We start from the raw sequence: 27,418 nt of genomic DNA, 5'->3' as shown, positions 1-27,418 counted from the left end.
ACATGACCACGCCCAGGCAGTCATTAATTGGGTTAACATTAACAGGAAGGCAGTCGTTAATCGGAGTGTGCAGTTGAACTGGCACAAAACAACAAAATCTAAATTGAAACCCCTCTCAGTCTCAATTCAAACTTCAAACCTTGCCTCCATCGGTAGCGAGACTTGGCCTCCTCTTCGTCTTCCTCCTCTTCTTCTTCTTCTTCTGGTAGTCATTCTTCAGTCGAATGAAGGTGAGTGAATCCGTCTCATTTTTATAGTTTCTTCAGGCCATTCTCCAGTCCTCTTCTCCCAAACTTCTAGATAGCTGGGACGAGCATTGCATAAGGGTGCTATCCTATATTCGCTATTGATCCTAAAAGTATCCTATGTTGTTAATCTAGAGTTGGGCAGTGCAATTAGAAAATCACATTTAAGTCAATAGCTATGATGGTGTGTGATCTGACGGTTCTCACTTGGCAGATGATTCGGATGTCGAGTTGGAAGTTTCCCTTGTCAGTGGCCAAGCTAAGTTTGGTCGAACTAAGTCTGGCCGAACTGAGTAGTTCTACAAGAGAATAATGTTAAGAGTGCCTGGGTTGCTTTTATCCGAGGTGGGCACTCCGATGTTTAAACTAACGAAAATTTCTTTAGAATCCTAAGAAGTTTAAAGAATGCAAGAGCTTAGTTGTGTGTACCTTCTTTGAGGAGAACGCTACCTTTATATGGATGTAAGGGATAGGGACCTTCTGTAGCAGGTCCTAGATTCCCAAATAGTCCTTTCCGCTAAGTTGGGAGAGAGTATCTCCATTGGTTATATAATCTGTGCAAAAAAGCTGAGGCCTGTTCAATCAATTCTGGTGTGGGTGGTGCGGGTAAGCCAGCCTAATGGTCGAGCGTTATTACTCCGAGGAACTCAATCTGGTAACGGATCCATGTAATAGGTTAGTGAGCACACCTTGTAGGTCACCACTTATACCCTACTTAGCTCAGCCAATCTTTGAGGAAGGTCGCTCCTTGCACGGGAGTCATTTGGGTCGGCCTTAGGTGAAGTGCTACTAGCCGATTTGCCGAGGTGGTCTACTCACTTAGCACTGAGGTATCACTTGGATGCCATCTGTAGTGATGTTACTCGGAGGAACAAATTACTCCTCATCAAGTTACACAAACAATCTAGGAAATCAAAAGACTAATATCAGTTTATCTTCTTTCTCATAATTTATGTATTAGATCATAAAAATTCAAGTAACCTTAACATTGAATCTGTAACAACATCAATAATTTCCCAGTAATTTCTAGTAAATATCTAAAGTCAAATGCCCTTCTCGCAGAGTGGCATCTAAACAGTTTTCCTCTTCATTTCGATAATAAATTGAATCCAATAACCAATAGGAACTCCTTTATATTTATAGAAACTTTAGCAAGTCCACAATTTTCTGAACTGTGTATAGTTTATGTTAGAGAATAAAATTTATTCAAGGACCTCACTTAATAGTTTAAACTTTTAGGTTGAATGGTTCTCTGAAATGGTAGCAAAGCCACTTTGACCAATTCTTGTCACTTCCATTATAATTAATTAAGTTTTAACACAAAATATGAGTGAGTCTGTGTTGTCCACACTTCAAGCCCAACGGGCTTTCATGTGAGGGGGCATGTTAGAGAACAAAATCTATTATAGGACCTCACTTAATAGCTTAAGCTTTTAGGTTGAATGGTTCTCTCAGGGTGAGTTGAGGTTCAGGTCACCTTTGATCTGTTCAAAACAGAAACAAGGAACACCTTTATAAGAAGAAGAAGAAGAAGAGAGGAGGAGGAGGATGCTAAACAACGTAGCGGTGCCAAAGTCTCACCTCCGATGAATGATGGCCGACGTGATATGCTCGCCGATGTAGGAGGGTTCGGCGGAGGAGAAAAGAGAAAATGAGAGGCATGGATCAAAGTTCATACCAAGACTGGGAGGGGTTTAAATTTAGATTTTGTCATTTTGTGTCAGTTCAACCGCACACTCCAATTAACGGCCTCCTGCCAGTTAACATTAGCCCGTTTTTGCACAAAGCGACGTGGTCGTCTCTCATTGGCGGGTTTACGCGTTCTGTGAGTAAACCAACGGGTTCACAAACGCGAACTCATCTAAGTCAAGGTAGTGACACCCGGTGTTCGCCTATTTATTGCATTCAAATGCATGGGGACTGGGGAGAGATGTCGTCCATCCAGCACATGGCCAATATCAGCCAACTAATCCACAATTGCTTACCTGTCAGTGTGTTTGACAGGTATTTTATTTCTTCTTTGGCAAGGATTTGAAAACATAAGGAGATATGCATTTAGCAGGACTATTTTTGTCCTTTTCATAGTTTTTTTTTTCTTTCAGTGTACCAAATCTCAAATGAGTAATTTATTAATTCTACCTTTACTATCAACCCATTGATGGAGTAGGGGGCAAAGTGTAATAGTTTAGACTCGGTTTGGAAACAGTACAAATAAATAGAAAACAATATCTAATACAAGGCTTTGCATTCTAGTTATTAGGGTGGTTCACGGGTTGGGTTGGGTCGGCATTTTTCCAACTGATCTGACCTGGTCGGTTTATCTAGAAATGAAACTGAAACCGATTCAGTACTAAGTAAAATTGACCTAATCGGTTTGAATCAGTTTGGGTCGGTTTGGATCGGTTTTGTGAATGATTCTCTCAGTGTGAGCAGTAAAGGATTCAAGTTTAACAAAGCAAAGGCTGGATGCCTAAAAATTAAAAATGATTTGATGGATTAAAACTAGCATTTTGTATATCAGAAATTTTATATATAATATGTATATTTCTGAAATAAAGCTGAAATATATATATTTTCACAAATATATATTAAAACTAAAATATATCATATATATATATATATATATATATATATGTCGGTTTGGATCGATTTGGTTTCGATTTTCATACATGAAAACCAAAACCGAATTGAACTATCGGTTTATGTTTTTTGTAACCCGAAACCGACTGATACTAAAGAAAAACCGACTAACTCGGGTTGGAACGGACCTGATTAGTCGGTTTGGGTCGTGTTATGAACAGCCCTAATACTTTGGACACTACCCAAGTACAAAGCGGCAATGTGTTATTTACGCTTTCTTTTATACCAACGTTGTTTTCCCTAAACTGCCCCAACCCTGGTGAAGGTGAAGGTGGGATTTAAACTCAAATCTCTAATACAACCAAGCAAAGGCTTTATCAATAAGCTATCTAGCACCTTCAATCAATCCCAAATTGTTATAGAGATTATTAGTCCCTAATTTAAGGTCCAAACCTATCATTTTGTCATAAGGTTTGAAATATCAACATGATATACATTTGATATAGGGCATAGCATATTTGTATCTAAAATGACCAATAAGAGACACAAGTGTAGTAGATAGTGCCTTGGCAACACAAGACTGGTTGAAGCTCTTTCCTAACACTATCTTATATATATATATATATATATATATATATATATATTTGTATTGGTATCACCCAATACATGTGTATGTATTGGATATATTGGTCAGTATTTGATTTACAAAAGCCAAATTTTTTCAAATCCAAATTCAAATATCCATTAGTTACACCATTAATTATGTCATTAATAGTGTTACTTGTGGTTTCTTAAAATTTCAAATATCAAATAAAGCCCGTTAATTACCATCACTAATGTCATCAATGCCTCAATGGTTTTCAAATAAATAAGTAAAATAACATATACTTTTCCAACTTGAGGGCTACATGTAATCCAAATAAACAATATTATATATGAATGTTCAACTAAAAAAAATAAAAAGAGTAGTTATTGATGTCAATATTTTATAAATGTTTAATTAAATGAATGATATATCAAAATACTAAAAACATAATAATTATTTTAGTAATTAAAACTTATGAATTTGCATATGATATGCATATTATAAGTTCTAATGGATCTATAAATAAATAATTAATTTTTTAATTTACAATAAATTTACTATTTATAAAAATAAAAATATTATTTAAAACATATTTAAGATTAAGTTGACTTTTTTGTTAATATACAGAAGTAAAAATAATAAGGAATTGATTTGGTAATGAATATATGTGATAATTGCATATGATTTGTCTTGGAACTGTATTCTCATAAATATAATATGTATTTAGATTAATTATATATTTATATAATTATTAATTCAACTTATATATATAATAAAATAAGTAATTTATCTATTAGCCCAAATAAGGTCTAAGATTTCTGGAATTTTTTGGACTACAATACCCCTTTTTTTGAAATAGGGACCTTATCTATTATTAGAGCAGAAAATGTATTTTGAATACTATTATTCATTGCATTCAATTATCTATCATTAAATTCCATTCATAACCATATATTTAAGGCATTTTTGTTTCTTTTAATTACTAAATATCACTAATTAAATCCATACATAAACAATTCTAATAACATAAAAACTTGTACTTTTGAAATTGACTTTGAAAAGCAATATTTTTATGTAGTGGTAAGAAATTTAACAGATTGGGGTCAAATAGGCCAACCTATGTTGCATTGTTGCCACAATTAAATAATAAAAATTAAAAACTTGATAAAATGCAAAAATATAGAAACTAAAGAAAAAGTATGGGAACATCTTTAATATCATATATTAATCATATTAGACAAAATAATTATGATAAATAAGAAATACTTCTATTATTGATGGAAATGGAATATAAAATCTAAAATCAATTGGAAATAAAATCATTTTCCTTTTCTCTCTCATTAAGTCTCATATCTAAGGGATATATTCTCTCATTAAATCCTGTATTCAAGATATATGTTTCTCATCATTAAATTCTATTAATTAAATCCACAAAATTAATTTTAATAGTATAAAAATAAATATTTTGAAAAATAATTTGAAGATAAAACCATTTTCTTCCCTCCTGGTGGTGGGTAAGCAATTCAACCATTTGGATCAAATGGGTTAACTAATAATGCCATAATCAAATAATAAAAATCAAAATAAATAATATATAAAAATACAAAAAAGGAATTGAGCATATCTCTAATATTATATATTCATTATACTAAATAAAATTAAATATGGAATGTAAGAAATATTTTTATTAATGATGAAAATGGAATTACAAATCTAAAATAAACCTTGAAATTAAATCAAATGATATCATAATCAAATAATAAAAATTTTAAAATAAAAAAAAATCACAAAATAAAGAAAAAGTTAGAACAATTTGGGCACATATTTGATGTTATATATTTATAAATAAAATAAAATATTGAGACCATCTATAATATTATGCACTCATTATATTGAACAAAAATAAGTATTATACATAATTTTATCAATAATGAAAATGCAATAATAATTGGTTTGGGTGGTGGCTTAGTGGTTTGGGTCAAATGAATTAACTAATGATGTTATATTAAAATAATAATTTTTTAAAAAAACAAAAAAGGTACAAGGAATCAAAATTTAAAAAATTTAAAAAATTTGGACACGTATCTAATATTGAATATTAATTATATCAAATAAAAATTAAGTATGAAAACAAACATTATTTATATAATGTAGATGAAATATATAATTTAAAATTGATCTGAAAGCAAGACTATTTTCCTATCTAGATGGTGGATCAATGATCAAACTTTTCAAATAAACTCATGATGATGTCATAATTAGATAATAAATATTTAAAAAAGATAAAACACAAAAAAGAAAAGTATACAATTTTTTCGAAAACATTTGGAGATATTTCTAATGTTATATATTCATCATATTAAATAAAAAAGTGTTAAAATAAAAATTATTTTATTTATGATGAAAATAGAATACAAAATTAAATAATAATAATAATAATAATAATAATAATAATAATAATAATAGTAATAATAGTGATGATAATAATTGTCATTGTAATTTAAAATTTCAGCGTGCAATGCAGATATACTCGATCAAGTATTTCAAAAGATTATTCTGGGACCCATGAAATGCTATCAAGTATCGAATAGTAGGTTGATCTAAGAACATGAAATGGCAAAACCATTACTGATGAAGGAAGATTTAGCCTGACCTCACAGTTATGTGACACGTGGCAAAGGCAACAACTCAGCACAAAAGCAAGCCTAAGGTGCGAGCACTAAGGGGAGAAACCAGCGGTCAGAACTCCCTATTAGGGGCCCGAACTCACCCTTGGCCCCAAACCAGAAAAGTAATCCGAACTGGCATGCATATAACAGTTCAGGACATACTTCGCCAAACTGGCCTGTCTTGCAACAGTTCGAGACATACTTTGCCAAACTGGCCTGCCTTGTAACAGTTCAGGATACCCCTTGCCGAACTGGCCTACCTTGTAACAGCTCGGGATACATCTCGCCGAACTGGCCTGTCGTGCAATAGTTCGGGATACACCTCGCCGAGCTGACATGCCCTATACATACCTCCGAACTCAAGACTTCGCCTCACTCACCACTCCACATCGCCCTCAAGGCACCAAAACCAAGTAAACCGCACTATGCTTGACACCGAAGAAGTCCGTACCCAAGGGCACCGCAACTGACTGACTTGGGATCTGACGCTTGACAGTCGCACTCTAAACGACCACCTGCCACTGCCTCCTGACACCGCCATCTCTAGTTAGAGAGACGGTTAAGCAGTGACGGTTCTGTCCCAACAGTAAGGACGACGTCCGAGTTGACAGACGTAAGGGTAATCATACCCGACCTGACAAGGGCCTCGGAGTGAGTGTGCGAAGTGATTATAAAAGCCCCCTGCCCCCAACAAACAAGGTATGTGAACTTTGCGCTATCTAGTTTACATTTTGCCTTTGAGAGATTACTGACTTGAGCTTCGGAGTTATCACACCAGGTTCCCCCCAAAGTTCTCTCATCTTTCCCGTTTCAGGCTCTCCGACGCTCCAGCTTAAAAGCGAATTCGTTGACAACTAAGACCGACCGGATTGCACTCCATCAATTACCATGAAACTTTTTGAATGCGACCCATAGACGAGGCTACTGAACAATAAATCAATGGATCAATAAAAAGGCAAACTCTATATTGCAATTTCTAAATATCCATGTCAAGTAGTATTTCTTTTGTTTTCGCAAACATTTACAGAATTACATAATGATTCACATTAGCATAAGAACCACGAGAACTGATCTCATGCAGATTAAGCTATGGAATATGAATTAACACAAAAAATACATTGTTGAAAGCTACACTAAAACTAATCAATTGCCATGGGAGTGATACGCCTTTTTGCAGGCTTACTTGATGCAGATATACTCGTAGAGTTTGGTGAGGCTTGTTTTCCAGCATTTTCTTCTGTATCTGTTTTTCTTTCAACTGTGGCCACAAAATCATGGGCTGTTGTGGTGTTCATGGTATTCTCTAACTTCTGAGCCATGGGTTTCTTGTTTTCTTCTATGTCATTCTTAGCTTCAGCGATAGATTTGGAGACACTGTTGTTCAAAGAATCTGTAGAATTAAATTGTAAGAAAAATGTGAGCTGGATAAAAAGGATAATACATAATATCATTTAATTAACTTTATAACATAATCTGAACTTTGAGCATGGAAAGTGCAAAAATTTATGCACAAATAAAGAAGGTAATGTTACAATTAAACTATAAAGCAACTATTTCAAAAATGCCAGTTCAAGATCTAGAGTTCTAATTTACAGAGACAATGAAAAAAGAAGACTAGAGTTCTAATTTCAGGGTTCAGTACGGGAGAACAGGCTGGTCTGGCAATAGTCGTATCCTCAAAAGATGACAACGTGGAAAAGGAAGGTTTCCCACCTTTGGACCGGAACGAGGCAATGCTGATACCTGAACCGCTTGCAGTTGAAGAGAATGAAATTTCCAATTGGGTTCTTTCCAATTTTTGAGATTTGAGGGATTTTTGGGGGTGTAGGAAGCGAAAGCACTTCTAGTTGCAATTGACAACAGGTTCCTAGTGGAAAAAGGAAATAAGAATAGGAGACAGACAAAGGAATTGCCGAGGCTGGCCTGGGGATTAAACGATAGTGCAGGGAGTGCAAGAAGAAACAACAAAAACTCAAAAAATTAATAAATGGAAAGGATCAGAGTTTTATCTTGGAATGTTAGAGGTCTCTGCTCCGGCAGAAGAAGACTGGTAATCAGTGGTTTCTTAAAAGACCAAAAACCTGATTTTCTATTAAAACAAGAGACTAAACTGCTAAAATTGACTGCTAGAGTGGTCAGAAGATATTGGGGTTTTGAATGCTTTCATTGGCTTGAAATTCCAGCGGTAAATACTGCTGGAGGTGTAGCCCTATTGTGGAATAATAAGGTCTTTAAGCTCTTAGATAAGAGGATTGGAATGTTTTCTATCTCAGCAAAGTTTTTGTGGGAAGAAAACAACCAACAGATAGTGGTAACTGGAGTGTATGGGCCAGTGGACTCAAGCCTGAAAGATGTTTTTCGGGAAGAATTAAATTGTGTTAGAAGAGATTGGATAGGACCCTGGGTGATTGGGGGGGACTTCAACGCCATTATCAATCCAGAAGACAAGAAAGGATGTACAAGGGTTAATAGAGGCATGAAGGTGTTTTAAGGAATTTATCCAAAGGTGGGATTTAATTAATCTGCCACCGTCCGGAGCAAAATACACTTGGACCAATAATCAAGAAATTCCCTCTCTTGTAAGGTTAGATGGGTTCTTGATTTCTCCGGAGTGGGAAGACACTTTCCCCAACTCAAAAGCAGGAAGCTCTTCCAAGGACTGTCTTGGATCATATTCCAATTCTGTTAGAAACAAGTGGTTTAAGGAAAACCCCGTCTCCTTTCAGGCTTAACACTGTTGGCTGGACTCAGAGGAAATGCGGTCAAATATTCATCAGTGGTGGACTGAAGCCTCCTTTGAAGGCACAGCCAGTCATGTTTTCTTCAAAAAACTGCAATGGCTGAAGGCCAAATTAAAACTTTGGCAGAAGGAAAGATCAAAGTTGGATGAGGAAAAAAGGAAAAAAATGCTTGGAATTGATTGCAGATCTAGATGTCCAGGAGGAAGCAGGTCCTCTGGACAAAGCTAATAGGAGGAAAAGGGCAAGGGCAAAAAAAGAATGACTCCTTAACATACCAAAATGAAATCAAATGGAGGCAAAGGGCAAGGGCATTGTAGCTTAAATGTTCATGTCAGCCATGAATTGGATCCCAAATTCCATTGATTTATTGAGGAAATCTTCTATATAATTTCTTGCCAACTTGACATAAGTAAATGGCAATGTATATGATGAATACAATTTTACTATAGAACACAAGTAAACAATGAAGATAAACTTTTAGACCTTGTTCTGTAGGAATAACATGACAGCATTCAAAATATAGAATGGCTTAATAATATACTTTTCCTAGACGTGTCCTCGAGTTCATGCCTTTTCATCTTGATCCAAGTACCAAACACATCAGACTGATTTCCCATATTGATGGCATAAAGATAGGGATGGCAAATTTATCCACAAAACCAGGTCCCTGATCCAACCCGCCCCAAACGGGGCAGATTTTCCCCGATCATACATGGGGACGGGTCGGGTTCGGAGATTTTTTTTGCCCCGGACCGGGGACAGGGCGGGGATGGGGTCGGAATATAAATCCCCAAACCCACCCCGACCCCAGTTGTAAATTACAGATATACCTTTATATATATACCCTATAAGGTATTACGTAGGTTATTAGGTTAGGAGTCTAAGAGTCTCGAATACAAAGCTGCTGCCTGTTTCCCTATTCTCTAAGCCCTACTGTTTTCTCTCATTCTCTGTTTCTTCCTTTCTTGCTCTCCGTTCGTCCGCCGACCACTGGGTGCCACCACCACTGTAGCAGCAGACTTCCCAGTCTTCCGTCATTCTTTGATTGTGTTTCTCAATACTCTCTAAACTGAAGTGCAGGAATATCAGGAGCGGATAGTGTGATCTCCACATTCGATGTCATTTTCTGGCATTTTTGGGCATTTGGCATCAGAAGCACCAGGATAACCAATCAAACGCATCACCCAAAATGGATCTCCAGCTTTATCACCCTCAAACTCATTTGCTGGTCCACCTAATGCTAGGGCTATTCCTCGCATTCATTCACAGGGCGGGTACATGTCGAGGATTCCCCATCCCTGATGGGGACGGGGATGCGGATTGAATCTTTACCCCAATACTAGGGACAGGGCAGGGACGGGTGCAGGATTTTAGCCACGGGGTGGGGATGGAGAGGGGGTTCCCCGCCCCATTGCCATCCCTACATACAGATTGCATGTAGCACTTTCTATGTTCTGCTCCTATGCTATGGGTAGCCTAGTCAGGAATCGTCTGGTTAAGCTGGATTTTCACAAGGCCCCATAGCTGTCCATGTAGTAGGTTTTACTTTCCTATTTTTTATGTGTAGGATTTGGGTTCATGTCTTTTGTCTTGTATTTCTTTTCCTAAAGCTTCCGGTTCAAATTGAACTTGAAGACTAAAAGCTGGAATTTTTCAAAAATTAAACGAGAAGTTGATGGGGATGATTTTTTTTATCCAACCTCTTGAAAAGGACTAACAAGGGTCATGTCAGGTAAATTAGAATTAGTGCAAGTGGATAAAAATCAAAGAGGCTTGTTTTAGGCAGAAAGAATAATCTGGCATCAGGAACTAATTATTAGATTGAATTAGGAGATAAGGAACTATGCATAATGGAAAGATGGAAAGGACTTGCCTCTCAACAGATTGTTGTGTTTCCCTATTTTATGAAGGCACATTATCAATGAACGAATAAATCCTTCAAGACAATGACATCAAAGCTAAGTGCAAGTTATCCAGGCATATTTTCCTTTAACAAGAAAAGTGAAGACAGAGCATTTTAGGATTATATTACATGGCTATGATCAGGGATGATACAGAGTCAAATCAGATAGATGGTATTTGGAGAAATCCAGTTCCCCAAGGGTTGAAGCATTTGCTTGGCTTGTGGCAATGGACAGTATTTTGACTGTGGATCATCTGAAATCCAGAGGAATCAGCAACTTGTGCTTTCTTTGCAAAGAAAAGGAAGAAACTGTTGTTCACCTTCCCCTCTCATGCAAGGTTGCTGGATTTCTGTGGAAGACTTTCACCTCTCTATTTGGATTCCCAAATTTTCAGCCTGCATCCACTGCAGAAATTTTTTCTTCCTGCCAGCTAAGAGGAAGTAAGAAAGCAAGGTTGTTGTGGAGTTACATTCTGTTTCAAAATTTGCTGGAGTATTCGGACTGAAAGGAAAAGAAGAATTTTTGAGAACAAATATTGGAACCTAGATAAGATTGTGGCATCTGTCAGCAACTCGGTTGCAGACTGAGCTTTAGTCTCTCCAGAATTTAAACAAGTTTCTAGAGAAGATCTGGGTGATAATCTAGAAAATACTTTGGGGATGCAATTATGTAATTTGGATGATTCTTTGAGTAGTGTTCCCTAGAAGGTTGTTTTGGTCTTTGTATGCGGGTGATGCCTTATTACCTTCTACTTTGTAATCTTTTTTCCTTTCTTTTAATGAAATTTCATTTTTATCTTAAAAAAAAAAGGTGCAGAAACTTCTATTATTCTAGTCCTTCCCTTATCAAACTCAAATTCACGTGTTAGTCTTCTTAAACAAACCTATATAACATAATGCTAGAGAGCAACAAACAAAACAAGTCTTAAGAAAAATGATTGCATTCATGAACCTATCTAAGCAGGATATATTCTCTTAGAAATCCATATTGCAGGTGGATTGTGGACCAAAAATCCAAAGAGCAGCCTGTAGCCTTGTGAACCCATGCACTGGATTAAGACCCAGCTGGGACCATACATAAATAGCTATTAGATTATATTATACAACCAGTTAAAAATCTGAACTTGTGTATAATTCTGTGTTTTTTCCAGTAAGAAATTTAGACTGAATTTTATTTTTTGCATTCCTCATCTCCTAATCTGATTCACAAATACAAATAGAAACCAAAGTTTGTTGTCAGATATGTACAGTTGGACCTTACATTGGTTGTGCAAAACAAGAACAAAACGAACCTGGTAGAACTGGAATTCCCAATTCATCGTTTTCAAATTCTATAAGGGTACAATAACCATCTTGAGAGGACAATGCTAGATATTTGGCATTAGAAGACCTTGCAACAGCAGACAAAGATATCCAATCAGAACTAAGAAGGGAAATGTCGTAAAAAGGAAGGTGTGCGTTAGAAGCAAGCAGTGGAAACTTCAATTTGACCTTACCATGCAATATCTGTTATGGCTGCATAGTGAAGACCAGCCAATATTGCTATTGGAGGAACACTCTCTGTATCATAGATGTATAGAGAGTTTAAAGTGGCCACCGCAAAAATCAATCGATATGGAAGCTTGAAGAACCCAGCTGCTCAAGTAACCAGATTGTTTAATAACAAAGTAAATCATGGAGCAATTACAATGATGGAGGAATGGAGTTCAGACAGCAAAGCTACCTGAGTTGGACCCCCGCAGGCGAAAAACAACAGGGCAAAATCTTACTGCCACAATAGGTTTGCTGGCACCAGGGAGTTGTAGAGCAGGCCTGCACAAGGGAGAGATGTGAAAGCATTTAATTAATAGGATACAAAGAACTTAATCCTGGCTTTACATATTCTCTTCCCTGTTTTCCTTTTTTCAGCTACAAGAAAGGAAACAAGGTGAATCTATTGCAATTAAATTCTCAATAGTTAGGAAATAATTTTATTGGTATGTCTTGGCAGTGTAGCCGGCTAGAGATAGGTGGAAGAGGAGAGAAGAGAAGAGAAGAGAAAAGAGAGAGTTTGCAATGCAACAGTACTGGCGGCGCCAGTGTTTATTTAATATATATAGGGCGACATAAATAACAAGGGAAAAGACCCTTGTGCCCCTGAGTACAATGACAGACATAACAGAAATAAAAAATGAAATAAAAAAACACTTTAATTAGACAAACAGGCCCTAACAACTGCAACTAAGTTATTCTAACATTATTCCAACACTCCCCCTCAAGTTGGAGCATAGATGTCAATCATGCCCAACTTGTCACACAAATCTTTGTGCCGCACATGATGAAGACCTTTGGTGAAGATATCTGCAAGTTGCTCTTTCGAGTTGACATATGGTATGCACACTTCTCCACTTTCAAGTTTCTCTCTGATAAAATGTTTGTCCACTTCAATGTGTTTCGTCCTATCATGCAGAAATGGATTAGCAGCAATATTGATGGCTGCTTTATTGTCACAGTAGAGTGAAGTATGATTGTTTACTGCAAAACCCAGTTCACCTAATAGATTTCTTATCCACATGATTTCCGCAACCCCATGAGCCATCGCTCTATATTCTGCTTCAGCACTGGATCTAGCCACCACACTTTGTTTTTTGCTTCTCCATGTGACAAGGTTTCCTCTTACAAAGGCACAATAACCACTGGTGGACTTTCAGTCATTGACTGCTCGTGCCCAATCTGCATCAGTATACACTTCCACTTTTAAGTGACTGTGTTTCTGGAACAACAAACCAGTCCCAAGAAACTTCTTGAAATATCTCAAGATCCTCTCTGCAGCTTCAAAGTGAGTTGTCATCGGGCTGTGCATGAATTGACTAAGGACACCCACTGCATAGGCAATATTAGGCCTGGTCATAGACAAATACAAAAATCTCCCCACAAGTCTCTGGAACATCTTTACAACTTTCAAAAACTCTCCCTGACTGTCTCCCAGATGGTGATTAGGTTCAACAGGTGAATCGGATGGTTTTACCCCCAACTTGCTTGTATCTTCTAGTAGATCTAGTACATACTTCCGTTGGGAAATAAAGATGCCCTTGTGAGAGCGGGCAACTTCAATTCCAAGGAAGTATCGTAAGGAGCCTAGATCCTTCACCTCAAATTTAGTGGCTAAGAATTTTTTTAGTCTCTGGATTTCAGCCTCCCAATCTCCTATGATCACTATGTCATCCACATACACAATAAGAGCTGCAATTTTACCTTCACCTCTTTTTACAAACAAGGTATGATTTGATTGGCATTGTTTGAATCCCATTTGTTGGACTGCTACATGGAACTTACTAAACCAAGCCCGAGGTGATTGTTTCAATCCATATAGGGACTTTTTCAACTTGCACACCTTTTGTTCACTACCTCTGGCACAGAACCCTAGGGGTTGGGTCATGTATACCTCCTCTTCCAAGTCACCATTCAAGAAGGCATTCTTGATGTCCAATTGGTGAAGATCCCAGTCAAGATTTGCTGCCAAGGAAAGGAGAATCCGGACAAAGTTCATCTTCGCTACAGGGGCAAAAGTCTCTGCATAGTCCATTCCATATACCTATGTGAAGCCTCTTGCTACCAGTCTAACCTTGTACCTTTCAATAGTTCCATCAGCTTTATGTTTCACTGTGAACACCCACTTGCACCCCACCGGTTCCTTCCCCTCAGGAAGATCTACCAACTCCCACGTACCATTTTTATGTAAGGCATCAATTTCTTCCTGCATTGCATCTGTCCATTCAGGTTTTGACAAAGCTTCTGCCACGGTCTTAGGGATGGGAACACTGTCCACAGAGGAGAGGAAGGCACGGTACAAGGGTGAAACATGCTCATAGGACACAAAGTTAGAGATAGGATGATTAGTGGTACAAGATCTAACACCCTTTCTCTTACCAATAGGAATATTAAGATCATTGGGGACATGTGAATCAACATTTAAAGGAGCAATGGGAGCAAGTGTACCTGGCTGATGAGACGGATTTGCCTCGGGTGAATCCAATGATGTTGGTTGCAGTGTCTAGCTTCACGGCTCTTGAACTCTACTAGCTCTTATGACGACGATGGAAAACCTGGAACGGAGGAGGATCGGGTAAAGGAGGTAGTTGAATCTAAACCGTCGCCTGTTTCTCCTCAACCCTACTCTCCCCCTGAGGAGAAACCGAGAAGAACGGTTGACTCTCAAAGAATGAGACATCAATGGAAACATAGTACTTACGGGCAATGGGATCATAGCAACGATACCCCTTTTGAGATGAGGGGTAACCAAGAAAAACACAAGGAATAGCCCAAGGGTCAAGTTTACCACAAGTAGGTGATAGATTGTGGACAAAACAACGACACCCAAAGACACGCATCGGAATGGTGGACAGCAGGGCTGTAGGGAACAGGAGCTGATGTGGGGCCTTATACTCTAGTAGCCGAGAGGGCATGCGATTGATTATATATGTCGCACACAATACTGCATCCATCCAGAACTGTTTCGACACATTCATATGAATCAGCAAGCCACGAGCAACTTCGAGTAGATGACGATTTTTTCGTTCAACCACACCATTTTGTTGGGGTGTCCTGGCACAAGAGCTTCGCTGAAGTGACCCACTTGAAGCAAAGAACTTCGTGAGATCACTATGGAAATATTCCTTTGCATTGTCCGACTGGAAAATATGAATTTCCGTTTGGAACTGAGTGAACACCATGCGTTGGAAATCTTTCACAATTTGTGGCACTTCATCTCGAAATCGCATAAGATAAACCCAAGTGTATCAAGAATAATCATCAATCAACGTAACAAAATACTTATAGCCAACCGCAATAGGTAGAGTAACAGGGCCCCAAACATCAGAATAAACAATATGAAATGAAAATTCAGATCTTTTATTTCTTAAAGGTAAAGAGCTTCTACAATGCTTACTCAACTGACAAGTTTGACACTGTAATTGACTCACTGACAAGGACTCAAAAATCTTTGGGAACATAGCTTTTAACGACTCAAAAGAAATATGACCTAAACGACTATGCCATAAATAGGCCTGACTCTCACTCGCCGAACTTGTGGACTCAGTCGCCACTAGACCAGCATTATTCTCCAACACGTAGAGACCATCCACCATGCTTCCTCTACCAATCGTCTTCCCCGAGGTCAAATCCTGAAACACACATGAAGACGGAAAATAGCTGACTGAGCAGTTCAAAGTGTGAGTAATGCTACTAATTGACAACAAATTAATAGGTAATTTCGGAACATGCAGGACATTTGGTAGAGTAAGGCCAAGTGGGAGAGATATGGTGCCTCGGCCAGCTATGGTAGAAAAGGAACCATCAGCCAGTCTTACCTTATCTCTCCCAGAGAGAAGGTTATATGTCTGGAACAAATTTGACTTACCGATCATGTGATTTGAGACTCCGTAGTCAATAATCCAAGGTGAATCAATAGTATGAGATGAGACATGGAAGGATGTGGCATTACCTGATGTAGATGCAAATGAGGTAGGAGTAAGCCCAGAATCCACCTGGCGGAGAGTCCTACCATACAATTCCAAATGTTCACGGAAGGAATTGATAATATCTTCTTTAGGGTCAGAACCGGGATGTCTCTCCTGAGTTACGGAAGGACTAGTCTCTGTCGATGCCAGATTAGCTGAGTTATACCTTCTTTGATTCTGCTGGCCTGGTTTCTTGCCTTGATCCGATGCTGACTTCTTACCCAAATCCTGTGCCCTTTTAGGTTTTCCATGGAGATCCCAGCATGTATCTTTAGTGTGTCGTGTCTTCTGGCAGTGAGTGCACCAAAGCTTGCTTTTATCTTCTATTTTTTTCTGAGTGTCACCCCTTTTAAAACCACCTCCGACATTTGTATCTAAATTTCCCCGGACCGCTAGGGCAACTGACTCCCCTTCTACACCATTCATCACACTTCTGCTTTCTTCTGACTGCACCAAGGCATACACCTCCTAGACTGATGGCAAGTCTCTGCTACCCAAGATCTGTACCCTGATGGACTCATATGACTGATTTAGCCCTAGGAGAAAGGCAAACACACGTTGTTGTGATACAAGTGACTTATAGGCTTTTGCATCTTCATCACACTTCCAATTCACATTCTGATAGTGATCAAGTTCTTTCCATATTGATGTCAAATCAAAATAGTACATCGAGAGACTCCTCTCCCCCTGTTTGCAAGTAGAAGATTATACTTGTAGTTGATATATCTTGGCATAGTGTCTCTGTTCTGAATAAGTGGACTTTTCTTGTTCCCATATCTCACAAGCAGTTTCAGCCCACATAAAGGTCTTCCTTACTTGTGGCAGCATTGAAACCAAGAGCCAAGACATCACCATACTGTTCTCTTGGTCCCACCTATCATGCTCAGCACTTCCATACTTCGGTTCCTTTACTCTCCCATTGATGTATCCTATTCGCCCCCTAGCAGTGATGTAGAGTTTTATCCCCCTAGACCACTCAAGGTAATTCAGACCATCAAAGAGAATGACAGCCATGGAAAAGCTCATATCCATTCCCCCACTCACTCCATTGTGGCTCCCTGAGATTTTTGAAGTAACAGAATTCTCAGTCGACATGATCAAGCAGTTACTCAATCCCACACACCAGATTTAGGACCCCTCCTTACTCCACAAAGCAATGCTCCACTCAGTTCACACCCACACACTAGGGTTTACCAACCAGATTGTGCACAAACCGTACCAAATTCTGGACAAAACTGAGGTAATAATCGGCAGTTTCAGACCTGCCTATCAGAATTCTAGAATGGCTAACAGCCACTAATCAGCAGGAGAGATCCTTCTTGCTTATAGTCAACTCAAACCATTGAGAAGACAAGTCAGCATTGACCTACAGTTGTCTTAACACATCAACAGGATCACACCATCCAAGACAACTAGGGTTACACAGGTTTGATAGCATTCAACCGCCCCAGATTCATAGGGTTTTCACTCGGCCCATGATCAAGGAGAGTAAAGAGGAGAAAAATAGAGGAAGAATTGTACCAGTCGTAGCTACTCTATAGTCCAGAATCAGATTTCCTTTCTGCTAGCCTGTTCCACTAATCAGTAGGGTTGATCGATCTTCTCTCAACAATAGGGTTGATCGGTCTGCTATCTTTTAATCAGTATTCCTGCTCTGATACCATCTTGGCAGTGTAGCCAGCCAGAGATAGGTGGAAGAGGAGAGAAGAGAAGAGAAAAGAGAGAGTTTGCAATGCAACAGTATTGGCAGCGCCAGTGTTTATTTAATATATATAGGGCGACAGAAATAACAAAGGAAAAGACCCTTGTGCCCCTGAGTACAATAACAGACATAACAGAAATAAAAAACGAAATTAAAAAAACACTTTAATTAGACAAACAGGCCCTAACAACTGCAACTAAGTTATTCTAACATTATTCCAACAGTATGCACTAATTGTTTTTATTTTCCAGACACAACCTGTCATGTTTATCAAACCAGAATGCCTCTAAGTTCATAAGGCCTTCACTAAAATCTTCACTTTTTTAAGCAAAAACCAAGGTCAGAGATATATAGTAGGTTGGCATTCAGCACAACATGATTCAATATACCTCTAATTAACATAACAAACATTTATACTTATAGTGGATTGTTTTCTTTCTCAGGGGTTTGACTGAGCAAGGATCCTTTCAAGAAAACATCAAGGGGCAACACTAGTAAAGGATAAGTCACTTGCCTTGAAAGATCCTTCCTTGAAAATATATAGGCAGTATTTACCGAGTCTGATGTAGGTGTGAATTTGTAGGATCCTGAAAGAGGAAATATGTAGACATAATTGTTACCAGCTACATTATATGTCTAGGATTTATATTACAAGAGAATATAGGCCCATCTAAAACATAGCACACTAAAACTGAAAGAATGCACAGATAGAGGAAATACAGGAGAAATCGTTAAGTTTACGTATGATTGCTCCCTTGAGAAACACATATTTATCTCTAAATAGACATACCTAGCAAAGATATTAATTGGTTTTAATCCATATGAATAAATATTTATAAAATATCAAAGGAACAGTAAGCATGCAAGCAGCTCATCCTCCAAAAGGATAGAAGCAAAGCTGTCAATTATTCTACAAATAACAAGAAAAAAAATACTGTGGCTGCTATCCAGGAAATCTGCCTCCAACATAACATGCTCAAACCTACTCTAGCTACTGATCCATCTGAACAAGATATTCACTCTTAAAGGCAAGGATCTAAAGCCTCCGAAAAATATATCAATCGCATACCATCTAATAGCACAAATATCTCTTCTCTAATCAAGACCCCTGTCTGAACAGGAACAGAGAAAATCAAAGTAGTTCCTCCATCATCTCCTCTGAAAGCTCCATGTATATCCCAAGGAACAGCCACCAAAATTGAGGTTGATTTTTCCACAGGAAGAAAGGGGGAATCAGATTCCTAAAAGAATGATTGGGCTACATAAAACCAGCTTCTCACATCACATTAGTAGTTAATGGTTAGCAGGTAATTGTCAGTACTTTTTTTTAATTCAAACGATAAACTGATGTGTTTGGTAAAAAGAAATGATAAATAAACTGATGTTTAACAGTCTGGACATAGCCTAATTCCATTGCTTTTCCATATCACTCAATGATCTCTAGATGACGGATTGGCAACGGCAGGGATTTTGAGTGGACACTTTCAAGGAACATGACTACCAAGGTATGAAATTTTTGTATATTTTATATACAGGATCTGAATGAGCCATTATATTGGCCAATATTGGAATCCAGATAACATGTCTTAAAACCAGTAGGTATGAAATTTTTGTATATTTTATATACAGGATCTGAATGAGCCATTATATTGGCCAATATTGGAATCCAGATAACATGTCTTAAAACCAGACTCAACATGTAAAATCCCATTGTAATTTTACTCACAATGGCCAACAGGAGGTTTCTGAGCCTAAGCCATTAAACATCCACCAACATTAGATTCTTAACTCTGAAACAAGTAAAGACTCACAACTTGTCCATCATGAATTATATCATTGCAACCAACAAATACCCATTGTCTAAGAGAATAGTCAAGGAAAATCAACATATTAATACATGAACATAAGAGAAAACTACTGATCAATAAAAACATAAGACAAAACAGAAAACGTTGTAAAACATTATCATGAAGCAGGCAAAGAAGAAAACACAAATCCAACTCAAGGGGCCATCACTTGGTGCTATGGTAAAATACAGGCTGCAAACATGAGAACACCAATCAGAGTCTGAGAGTGGCCACTACATGCAAGAAAATTCAGAAGTAAGGTCCATATCCAGTCCACCGCCCTCTAGACACTTGATAGCAAGGACTAATTTGGGCAATGGCCCTTTTTTCTTATATAGTTCACCTCAGGAAACTATAAAGCTTATACTTAAAAATTCTGAATATCTATATTTATATACAGTAAAGAACGATAGCTACGTAGTTAAGTCCACACCTGCTGGTACCAGTAGAAAAGATCCATCGGGCGACCAGGACAATCGTCGGAAGAAAGATGGTAATGTCTCATCATGAAATAGATGGTTTTTGGTCAACTGTATCTCAAGACAAATGTAGATTTTATTATTTCAAAGATATATTTTTATTGTATTAAATTCAAAGATTATAAAACAATTTTCTAACCTTGGAATCATCTGGAAGTTGCTGTTCTGCTTTGACAATTACATGCTGACAAACGAAATTCATCTTGTCAAAGGCTTTTGTTTTATTCTGAGGCCTATTCATATAAATCCGACAGGTTCTGTCTGAACTAAGTGAAGCAACATAATGGCCCAATGGATCCCAAGCAACACCTTGAACATAATGCAAATGAGCATCCAAAATTTGATGAACAGAACCTGGAATTTAGAAAAATAACACAAAACTGTATAAATATTTAACTTTTACTGAATAAAAGGTTACAGCCACGTATTTTCTACCTTTATTTGTATCCCATATGATGCAGGAATTATCAACAGACCCAGAAATTAGGAATGCACCATCAGTAGACCACTGCAGGTCCAGGACATCCTTGCGGTGAAATCTGACCCAAAAAATTCCAATAAAGCATAAGAACTAGTCCAGGATAAAATTTGAAGCTTAATGAGAATCCAGATGGAACTCTTACGATAAAGTCTTGTACATTTTCCATGTTTGACCAGCTTCAGTGGAGTGTAATTTCCATATCATCAACTCACCTCCTACAATTAGGGAAACCCATTAGCAACAGCTAAAACATATTAACAAAAAATTCCTGCTCAAGCCATGCATTTAATAATAATGGCAACTATTTGAGAGGGATAACACTTAAATTGGGAAAAACACTTGATGTTCTCTTGCATGAAGGAGGAAAGAATCATACCATCAGACCCAGATGCAAGTTGTTCTCCTGCATAACGTGAAGGATGGAAATTATTCAGTGCCAAAAAATTAGAATACAAAATAGAAATCATCCGAGTATCAAAATAATCTTCAAATCTGCCCTTTCAATTGTTACCAGACAACAAACTAATGAAAGTAAACAGCCTGATCTTAAGCCCAAGATCCAATGTGCATTGCATATTAATTCTCAAACCCTGAGGCAAGCATGATAATCTCAATCCCTGTGAGCATTTAAGCATTATGTCCATGCTAAAGCCCAATAACCCTATTGATATTGTCAATTTAGCATAAAACGTTGATAACTGCTGTACTTTGTTTTCTTTGTTTGAGGCTAAGCTGGAATAGCAGCATGATCACTCTACATAGTACAGAAAAAATTTCTGTATACGTTACAAAAAACATTTCACAGCCACCAGGGGTTTTCTTCCAATCAATTAAAAGTTACAATTAAAAAGAAGAATGCTAACATCTTGCCAAATTAAAGCACACATTTTCTGTAAACAGTGCCACTGGATCAACTAGCTGCACCCAATAGCCTTCAGCCATGTAATTTTCTCTTTCAGAATTTTGTTAGAGTCCATCAAAATACCAAGACAAATAAACAATACAAGTTCTATACATAATGTCAGTGATCAGTGACAGTGACCAAAGCACGTCCATGCAATCACTGGCATAAGAATGATGAAGAGCAACACCTGACAACTTCATCAGGTGAGAAGAATCATGCAGAAAAAAGTTGTAGGCATAAGATGTGATCTCTGAAAGTAAATTTGGAAAATATTGGATTTGGGCTCGAATGCGCAGTCACCATTGTGGTGACTTGGGTTGCTTTTTGCATGAACCCAAGAATGAAACAAAATCTAATGAGATGGACAAGCAATGATGGTAAGACATTGGAAGAAGGGTGGACAGTGGACTGGAGATGGAAATTGAAAAAAAAAAAAAGACAGATAAAAAAGGGGAAAAGGATAGATCAGATAAAGCAACACCTGACAACTTCATCAGGTGAGAAGAATCATGCAGCAAAAAGTTGTAGCATAAGATGTGATCTCTGAAAGTAAAATTGGAAAATATTGGATTTGGGCTAGAATGCGCAGTCACCATTGTGGTGCCTTGGGTTGCTTTTTGCATGAACCCAAGAATGAAACAAAATCCAATGAGATGGACAAGCAATGATGGTAAGACATTGGAAGAAGGGTGGACAGTGGACTGGAGATGGAAATTGAACAAAAAAAAGACAGATAAAAAAGGGGAAAAGGATAGATCAGTATTCCTATTCTGTCCATTATGTATTTCTTGTGAGCATGTATAAGGCCTGACTTGTTCTTAGTCCATTATCCATTTATAGTTTGTGTTCAGAATATCCCCTTGATTTTTTATGTATGTTCTTGCTTCTATTGAATTTTGGTGATTACTTAGCAAAAAGGAAAAAAAGATGAAAAACATTATGCAATTAATCCAAGGCCAAACAGAAACAAAGGGTAGGAAATTTTTGAATCATTACATGATTTCATGATTTAATAGCAGATGCTTACAAAACTCATTATATATAAGGGCACAGATATGTCTTTTTGTCTTAATAGTGCTTCCACACTAAGAGCATAGTTTTCAAGGTGTCAAGGCAAAGCCAGGCAATAGGAGGTGCCTTGTCACTTAGTTTCCTAGGAAAGTGCCAAGGTGTCACCTAGGTGATGAGAATTTTTTTAATAAAAACCATGTACCCTAGAGTAATTCCTTGAGGTTCCATAACAAGCAACAACCATCTTTCACCATTAATTGCCCATAATCTTCAGAAAAAATGTATAAACTTGATTCAAAACATAGAAGATCAACATATTCATGAAAAAATGGAAGAAAGAAAAGAAATTTCAGAAAATCAATATGTGTTGATTGGACAAAATATCGAGTTCTTCCAATGCTTATCAGTTCAGGTTTTGATTCAACCCTAACAAATAAGAAAAATAATAAAAAGAAAGCAGTATTTTAACTCAAACTGAATAATCTAGTTTAATAATGTCTGTTTTATTTATTATAATCACAGAAAATTAATAATATAAGAGTATCCAAAAACACTGTATAAAAAATATCTTGGTAGCAAGTCAACCACCTATCAAAAAAAATAAGCAAGTCAACCCTCTATGAACACCTCACCTAGGTGTAACTCTACATGTTAAGCTACTTTGGTATTACCTGATTGTCATAGTTAGGTGGTATATCCTAGAGGTAGCCTCTATTTTATACAAATAGTATGTTGTTCTTGTATTATTTGGTGTAGCAATAGCAGACATGTCTTCATTGGGTTATTTGGTATTTCATTGATGGAGAGCAGGATGCTTGTGTCTTATTGGATGGTTGCAAGAAATTGTTGCGGCTATGTGAACTTGTGAATACCAAATAACTCAGGCATGCCTCACTGAGTGATTTGGTTTATCCTTTGACCTATAGCATATCCGGGTTTTTTAGAGGTCACAAGAAAGTTTTATAATTATGTGAACTCATCACTCTACATATTAGGCTACCTTCACATTTCTTGATAGTCCTAGCAAGCTAGTGGATCCTAGAGATCTAGAGGTAATCTCTATTTTAATCACATGAAAGTGAGTAGTTCATGTATATCTTAGGATAGCATTAACATGCATGCACTCACTGGGTAATGTTGTCTTTCATTTGGTTGATAAAATGGCTATATTTTATTGGAGGATAGCAAAAGAGAGTTGTAACCATATTGACTAATCGAAACCAAATCACCTAGGTATGCACTTACAAGGTGATTTGGTTTTAAATTTGATGATAAGCATGTTCATAACTTGTTAGACAGTCACAAGAAAGTATTATGACCACATGAACTCATCAAAATCAAATCACCTAGACATGCACTCACTGGGTGATTTGGTTTTTCTTTTGATTGATAGCATCTTAATGTTTTAATAGAAAGTCACAAGAAAGTATTGTGACCATGTGGACACATCACAACACATATTAGACTACATTGGCATTTCTTGATTGTCACAGTAAGGTAGTAGACCTTAGAGGTAGTCTCTATTTTTTCATATGTTAGTGGGTTATTTTTTGTACCATTTGGGGTAGGAAAAAGGCATGCACTCATTCAGTGATTTGGTTTTTCATTTTATTGATAACATGCTTGTGTCATTGGAGGGTCGCATGAAAGTGTTGTGGTTGTGTGAACTCATTGTTCAACATGTTAGGTTGAGTATCTCAAACTTGTTCATGATTTGATAAAATTATCATTTATCAAAAAACATGTTGGGTTAAAAGCATGTCGTGTTTTATTGGAGGATCAAAAGAAAGCGTTGTGACCATGCTAACTAATTGCTCCACGTGGAAAGCTATCGTTGTTTCTGATTATCAAAGTAAGGAGTGGACCCTAGAGGCATAGTTTTCAAGGCATCGAGGTGAGGCTTGTTGATGGGTTTTGTTTGAATAAAACCCATTTCACTATTAATTGTCGCCTAGTCACCTAGGTGATGGGTTTTTTGAATAAAAGCCATGAATCCTAGGGTAATTCCTTAGGTTCTATAGCAAGCAGAAATCACCTTTCACTACTAATTGTCTATCTTCATAAAAAAGTAAAAGCTTCATTTGAAACATAGGAAATCAGTATATTCATGAAAAAAAATGGAAGAAAGAAAGAAATTCAGAAAATAGAGGGGTCGAGCCTCTATTTTGTCCTAGGAAAAGAAGATAAAAAAATAAATGAGAGAAAAGAAGAAGAAGAAGAAGAAGAAGAATTAATGTGTAAATTTTTTTTAATAATTAATGTGTTGATTGGATAAAATTTCGAGTTCTTCCATGCTTATCAGTTCATGTTTTGAAGTCTTCGTGGATTCAAGACAATATACATATTGATTGAACCGTAACTATTGAGAAAAATAATGAAAAGAAACTAATATTTTAACTTAAACTGAATAATTTAGTTTAACAATATCTACTTTATTATTATAGTTTCAAAAAGTTAAGAACATAAAAGTATCCAAATCCAAGAGCACCATGTAAAAAATATCTTGGCAATTAGTGAGGCAACCCTTCATGAGGGCCTTATCGCCTAGGCATCACCTTGACAACCATGACTAAGAGGATGATATCATGAATTTAAATTTTAAAATAAAAACACTGTAGACTTCTTTTTGATAAGAAAAGAAAACACACACAGATTTGTCTCTCTATCTTAGACTCTTATTACCCTAATCCATGTAAATAGTGTAGTGCTCCAAACTAAGAGTATAATACCTTGAACTTGAAATAAGAACGCTTCAGCTAACTATCTAGCTGTTGTAAATTTGTGATGCCTAAAACTAGGGTGCACAATTTAATATGATCTCCTTAAAAAAAGCACACCCTACATGGCTTTACTTAACTGTGTTAGCTAAGTCCCCATCATGATTCCTCCCCCAAGATTTAGGTTTCAATATTTCTAAACTATCTAAAACTCAATAATTTATCCATTAATGTTTCACTTATAAATAATTTCTTAAATATGCATCCCATAATCCACCAAAAATTTCCCTACCATTAATTACTTAACTTAAATCTCCTTCAATAAAAGATATTTTTTAGTTATCATTTTACAACTTAGTTTCACTATGTATTATTTATTTAAATCTATAAGTACATACTCAAATAAATACATATAGCTCTAGCACAAACAAATAAACAACAGACATCCACACTGTGCCTCCAAAGTTTTATGTTTGACAGTCTGGCGTTTCTTCTCTTGATCTCGATCAGTGATCAGGTAGCAAGTAGCATTTACTCAATAGGATCCCATAGACATGACAAAAATGCATGTAAGATAATATTCATAAAACTAACCCTCTAGTGCAATTATGGTTAAAGATACAAGAAGCCTTCCTTCTGTTTGTTCCTTAATTATTACATTAAACCAATCAGATGGAGACAGATTCCAAACTTCCCATGAAAACAAAAAAAAAAAAAAAAAGTAAAACTACAGAACTTGAAAATAATTGTTATGTTGCATGCTCGATAAAAGATGCACAAAAAGAGAATATGAGGAGCATTAAGTATGTGTACACCAGATGCAGTATGACATATCAATTTTAAGTTAATAAAATGTTCCTAACAAGAACAACTCTTTTCAAGGGACTAAACACGTCCTTACCAGATGGAGAGAATCGGAGAACATTTACAGCTGAGGTATGGTAAGAAAGGCTATTTTGATAGGAAGCTGTTGGAGCTTTCTTCTGTTCCTGCTCTGAAGTCACTTGCCAAAGCTGAAGAATTGGATGTAAAATGCGTTTATAGTTAGTTCAGGAAACTACTTTTAAGTGCTATGGGAAACAAAAAATTGGCTGACATTTCCAATTCAGTAGAAACATAGTGAAGCACCAAAATACCAGTTTCAATTTCCGACAAACAATACCGTGAATTTAAAGAAAAAGAAAGAGAAGTGCATCATAGAAAGTCGCATGGATACTATAACCAATATCCTTGTTCATTTTGTAAAGAACAGATGTCTATTGTCCAGGAAGCACATTGCATAAAAAGCATGGCACCAGTATCCATTCACCGAAACACCAATCAGAGCCCCATTCCGAAAACAAAATGAAAACTTTAGCGAATATTATTGGAAAGACCTACTTGAAAGTTGCAATGAACAATACAACTAAGAAATAATCACAGAACAAATTATAATTTGATTGAATATCTTCTTCCAGAAACCAAGCAGAATCCATTGTGGTGCTGCAGACCACCCATTACCCGAAATAGATCAAACTAAGCTTCACCAAAGAAGGAAAAGAAAATGAACAGAGAAAGATTCAGCAAACAATCGATAATACCTTGATATCATAGTCAGCGCCTCCGGTTGCGAGAATTCCGGACTGGGGATGGAAATCTAGGGTTAGAACAGGTTTAGCATCATGCCAATTAATCTGAACGGTCCCTCCCTTCATCTGTAGGATTTGCAGATCAAAGAAATTAGGGTTTCCGAGGAAAAAGAAAGACCGGAGGGAGGAGAACAAAGGAGGATGATTTTGGCGCCCTGACCTTGGCGGGAAAAGAAATGCCCAGATGCCAAATTGTTGATTTGTTAACTTCAGTATATATGAGTAAAAAAAAGTAATTGTAAGTGCCACCTCACTGTGAAGCAAAGCCCCCAAAGGAGGTTCTATTCTAACGATCATGCATTGCGCGTCAATCCAACGCGCCCTAAACGACAAGAATATTTGAGACATCCTCCTCTTTAGAGGTGTAAATCGGGCCGGGCCATGGCCCAGCATGGCATGAAGGCTCATAGGCTCCTAACTGTGAAGC

General features: G+C 37.1%; 1 protein-coding gene across 2 annotated transcripts; it reads right to left on the bottom strand.

The window, feature by feature from the left end:
- Positions 1 to 7,020: 7,020 nt before the first annotated feature.
- On the bottom strand, positions 7,021 to 27,196 carry FAS2 (Transducin/WD40 repeat-like superfamily protein). Of its 2 annotated transcripts, none has more exons than XM_088966233.1 (12): positions 26,944 to 27,196; positions 26,265 to 26,376; positions 21,108 to 21,134; positions 20,874 to 20,946; positions 20,686 to 20,789; positions 20,390 to 20,604; positions 20,205 to 20,301; positions 18,439 to 18,511; positions 12,448 to 12,536; positions 12,221 to 12,359; positions 12,017 to 12,114; positions 7,021 to 7,470 (listed from the first exon to the last, which is right to left on the bottom strand). In XM_088966233.1, the coding sequence occupies exons 1-12, from the start codon at positions 27,055 to 27,057 to the stop codon at positions 7,220 to 7,222; spliced, it is 1,392 nt and encodes a 463-aa protein (XP_088822359.1). In that variant the 5' UTR covers positions 27,058 to 27,196; the 3' UTR covers positions 7,021 to 7,219. The 2 variants fall into 2 exon arrangements, with proteins under 2 accessions (XP_088822359.1, XP_088822360.1); XM_088966234.1 differs by having other exon boundaries at positions 20,390 to 20,559; positions 26,944 to 27,182.
- Positions 27,197 to 27,418: the final 222 nt, after the last annotated feature.

This window comes from Nelumbo lutea, chromosome 1 (genome assembly GCF_056320005.1).
Source record: "Nelumbo lutea isolate HS-2025 chromosome 1, American lotus-T2T, whole genome shotgun sequence".
Classification (NCBI taxonomy): Eukaryota; Viridiplantae; Streptophyta; class Magnoliopsida; order Proteales; family Nelumbonaceae; genus Nelumbo; species Nelumbo lutea.
Note: the sequence above shows the minus strand (reverse complement) of the source record. Positions and strands in the feature narration are given on the sequence as shown.

What these genes read in the sequence shown, in the direction of transcription:
- FAS2 (XM_088966233.1), bottom strand. Translation starts at nt 27,057, where the DNA reads ATGAAGGGAGGGACCGTTCAGATTAATTGGCATGATGCTAAACCTGTT. An exon ending in AACTTCCAGATGATTCCAAG is followed by an intron (nt 20,302 to 20,389) that starts GTTAGAAAATTG and finishes CTTGAGATACAG; the next exon opens with TTGACCAAAAACCATCTATT. An exon ending in GCCATAACAGATATTGCATG is followed by an intron (nt 12,115 to 12,220) that starts GTAAGGTCAAAT and finishes TGCTGTTGCAAG; the next exon opens with GTCTTCTAATGCCAAATATC.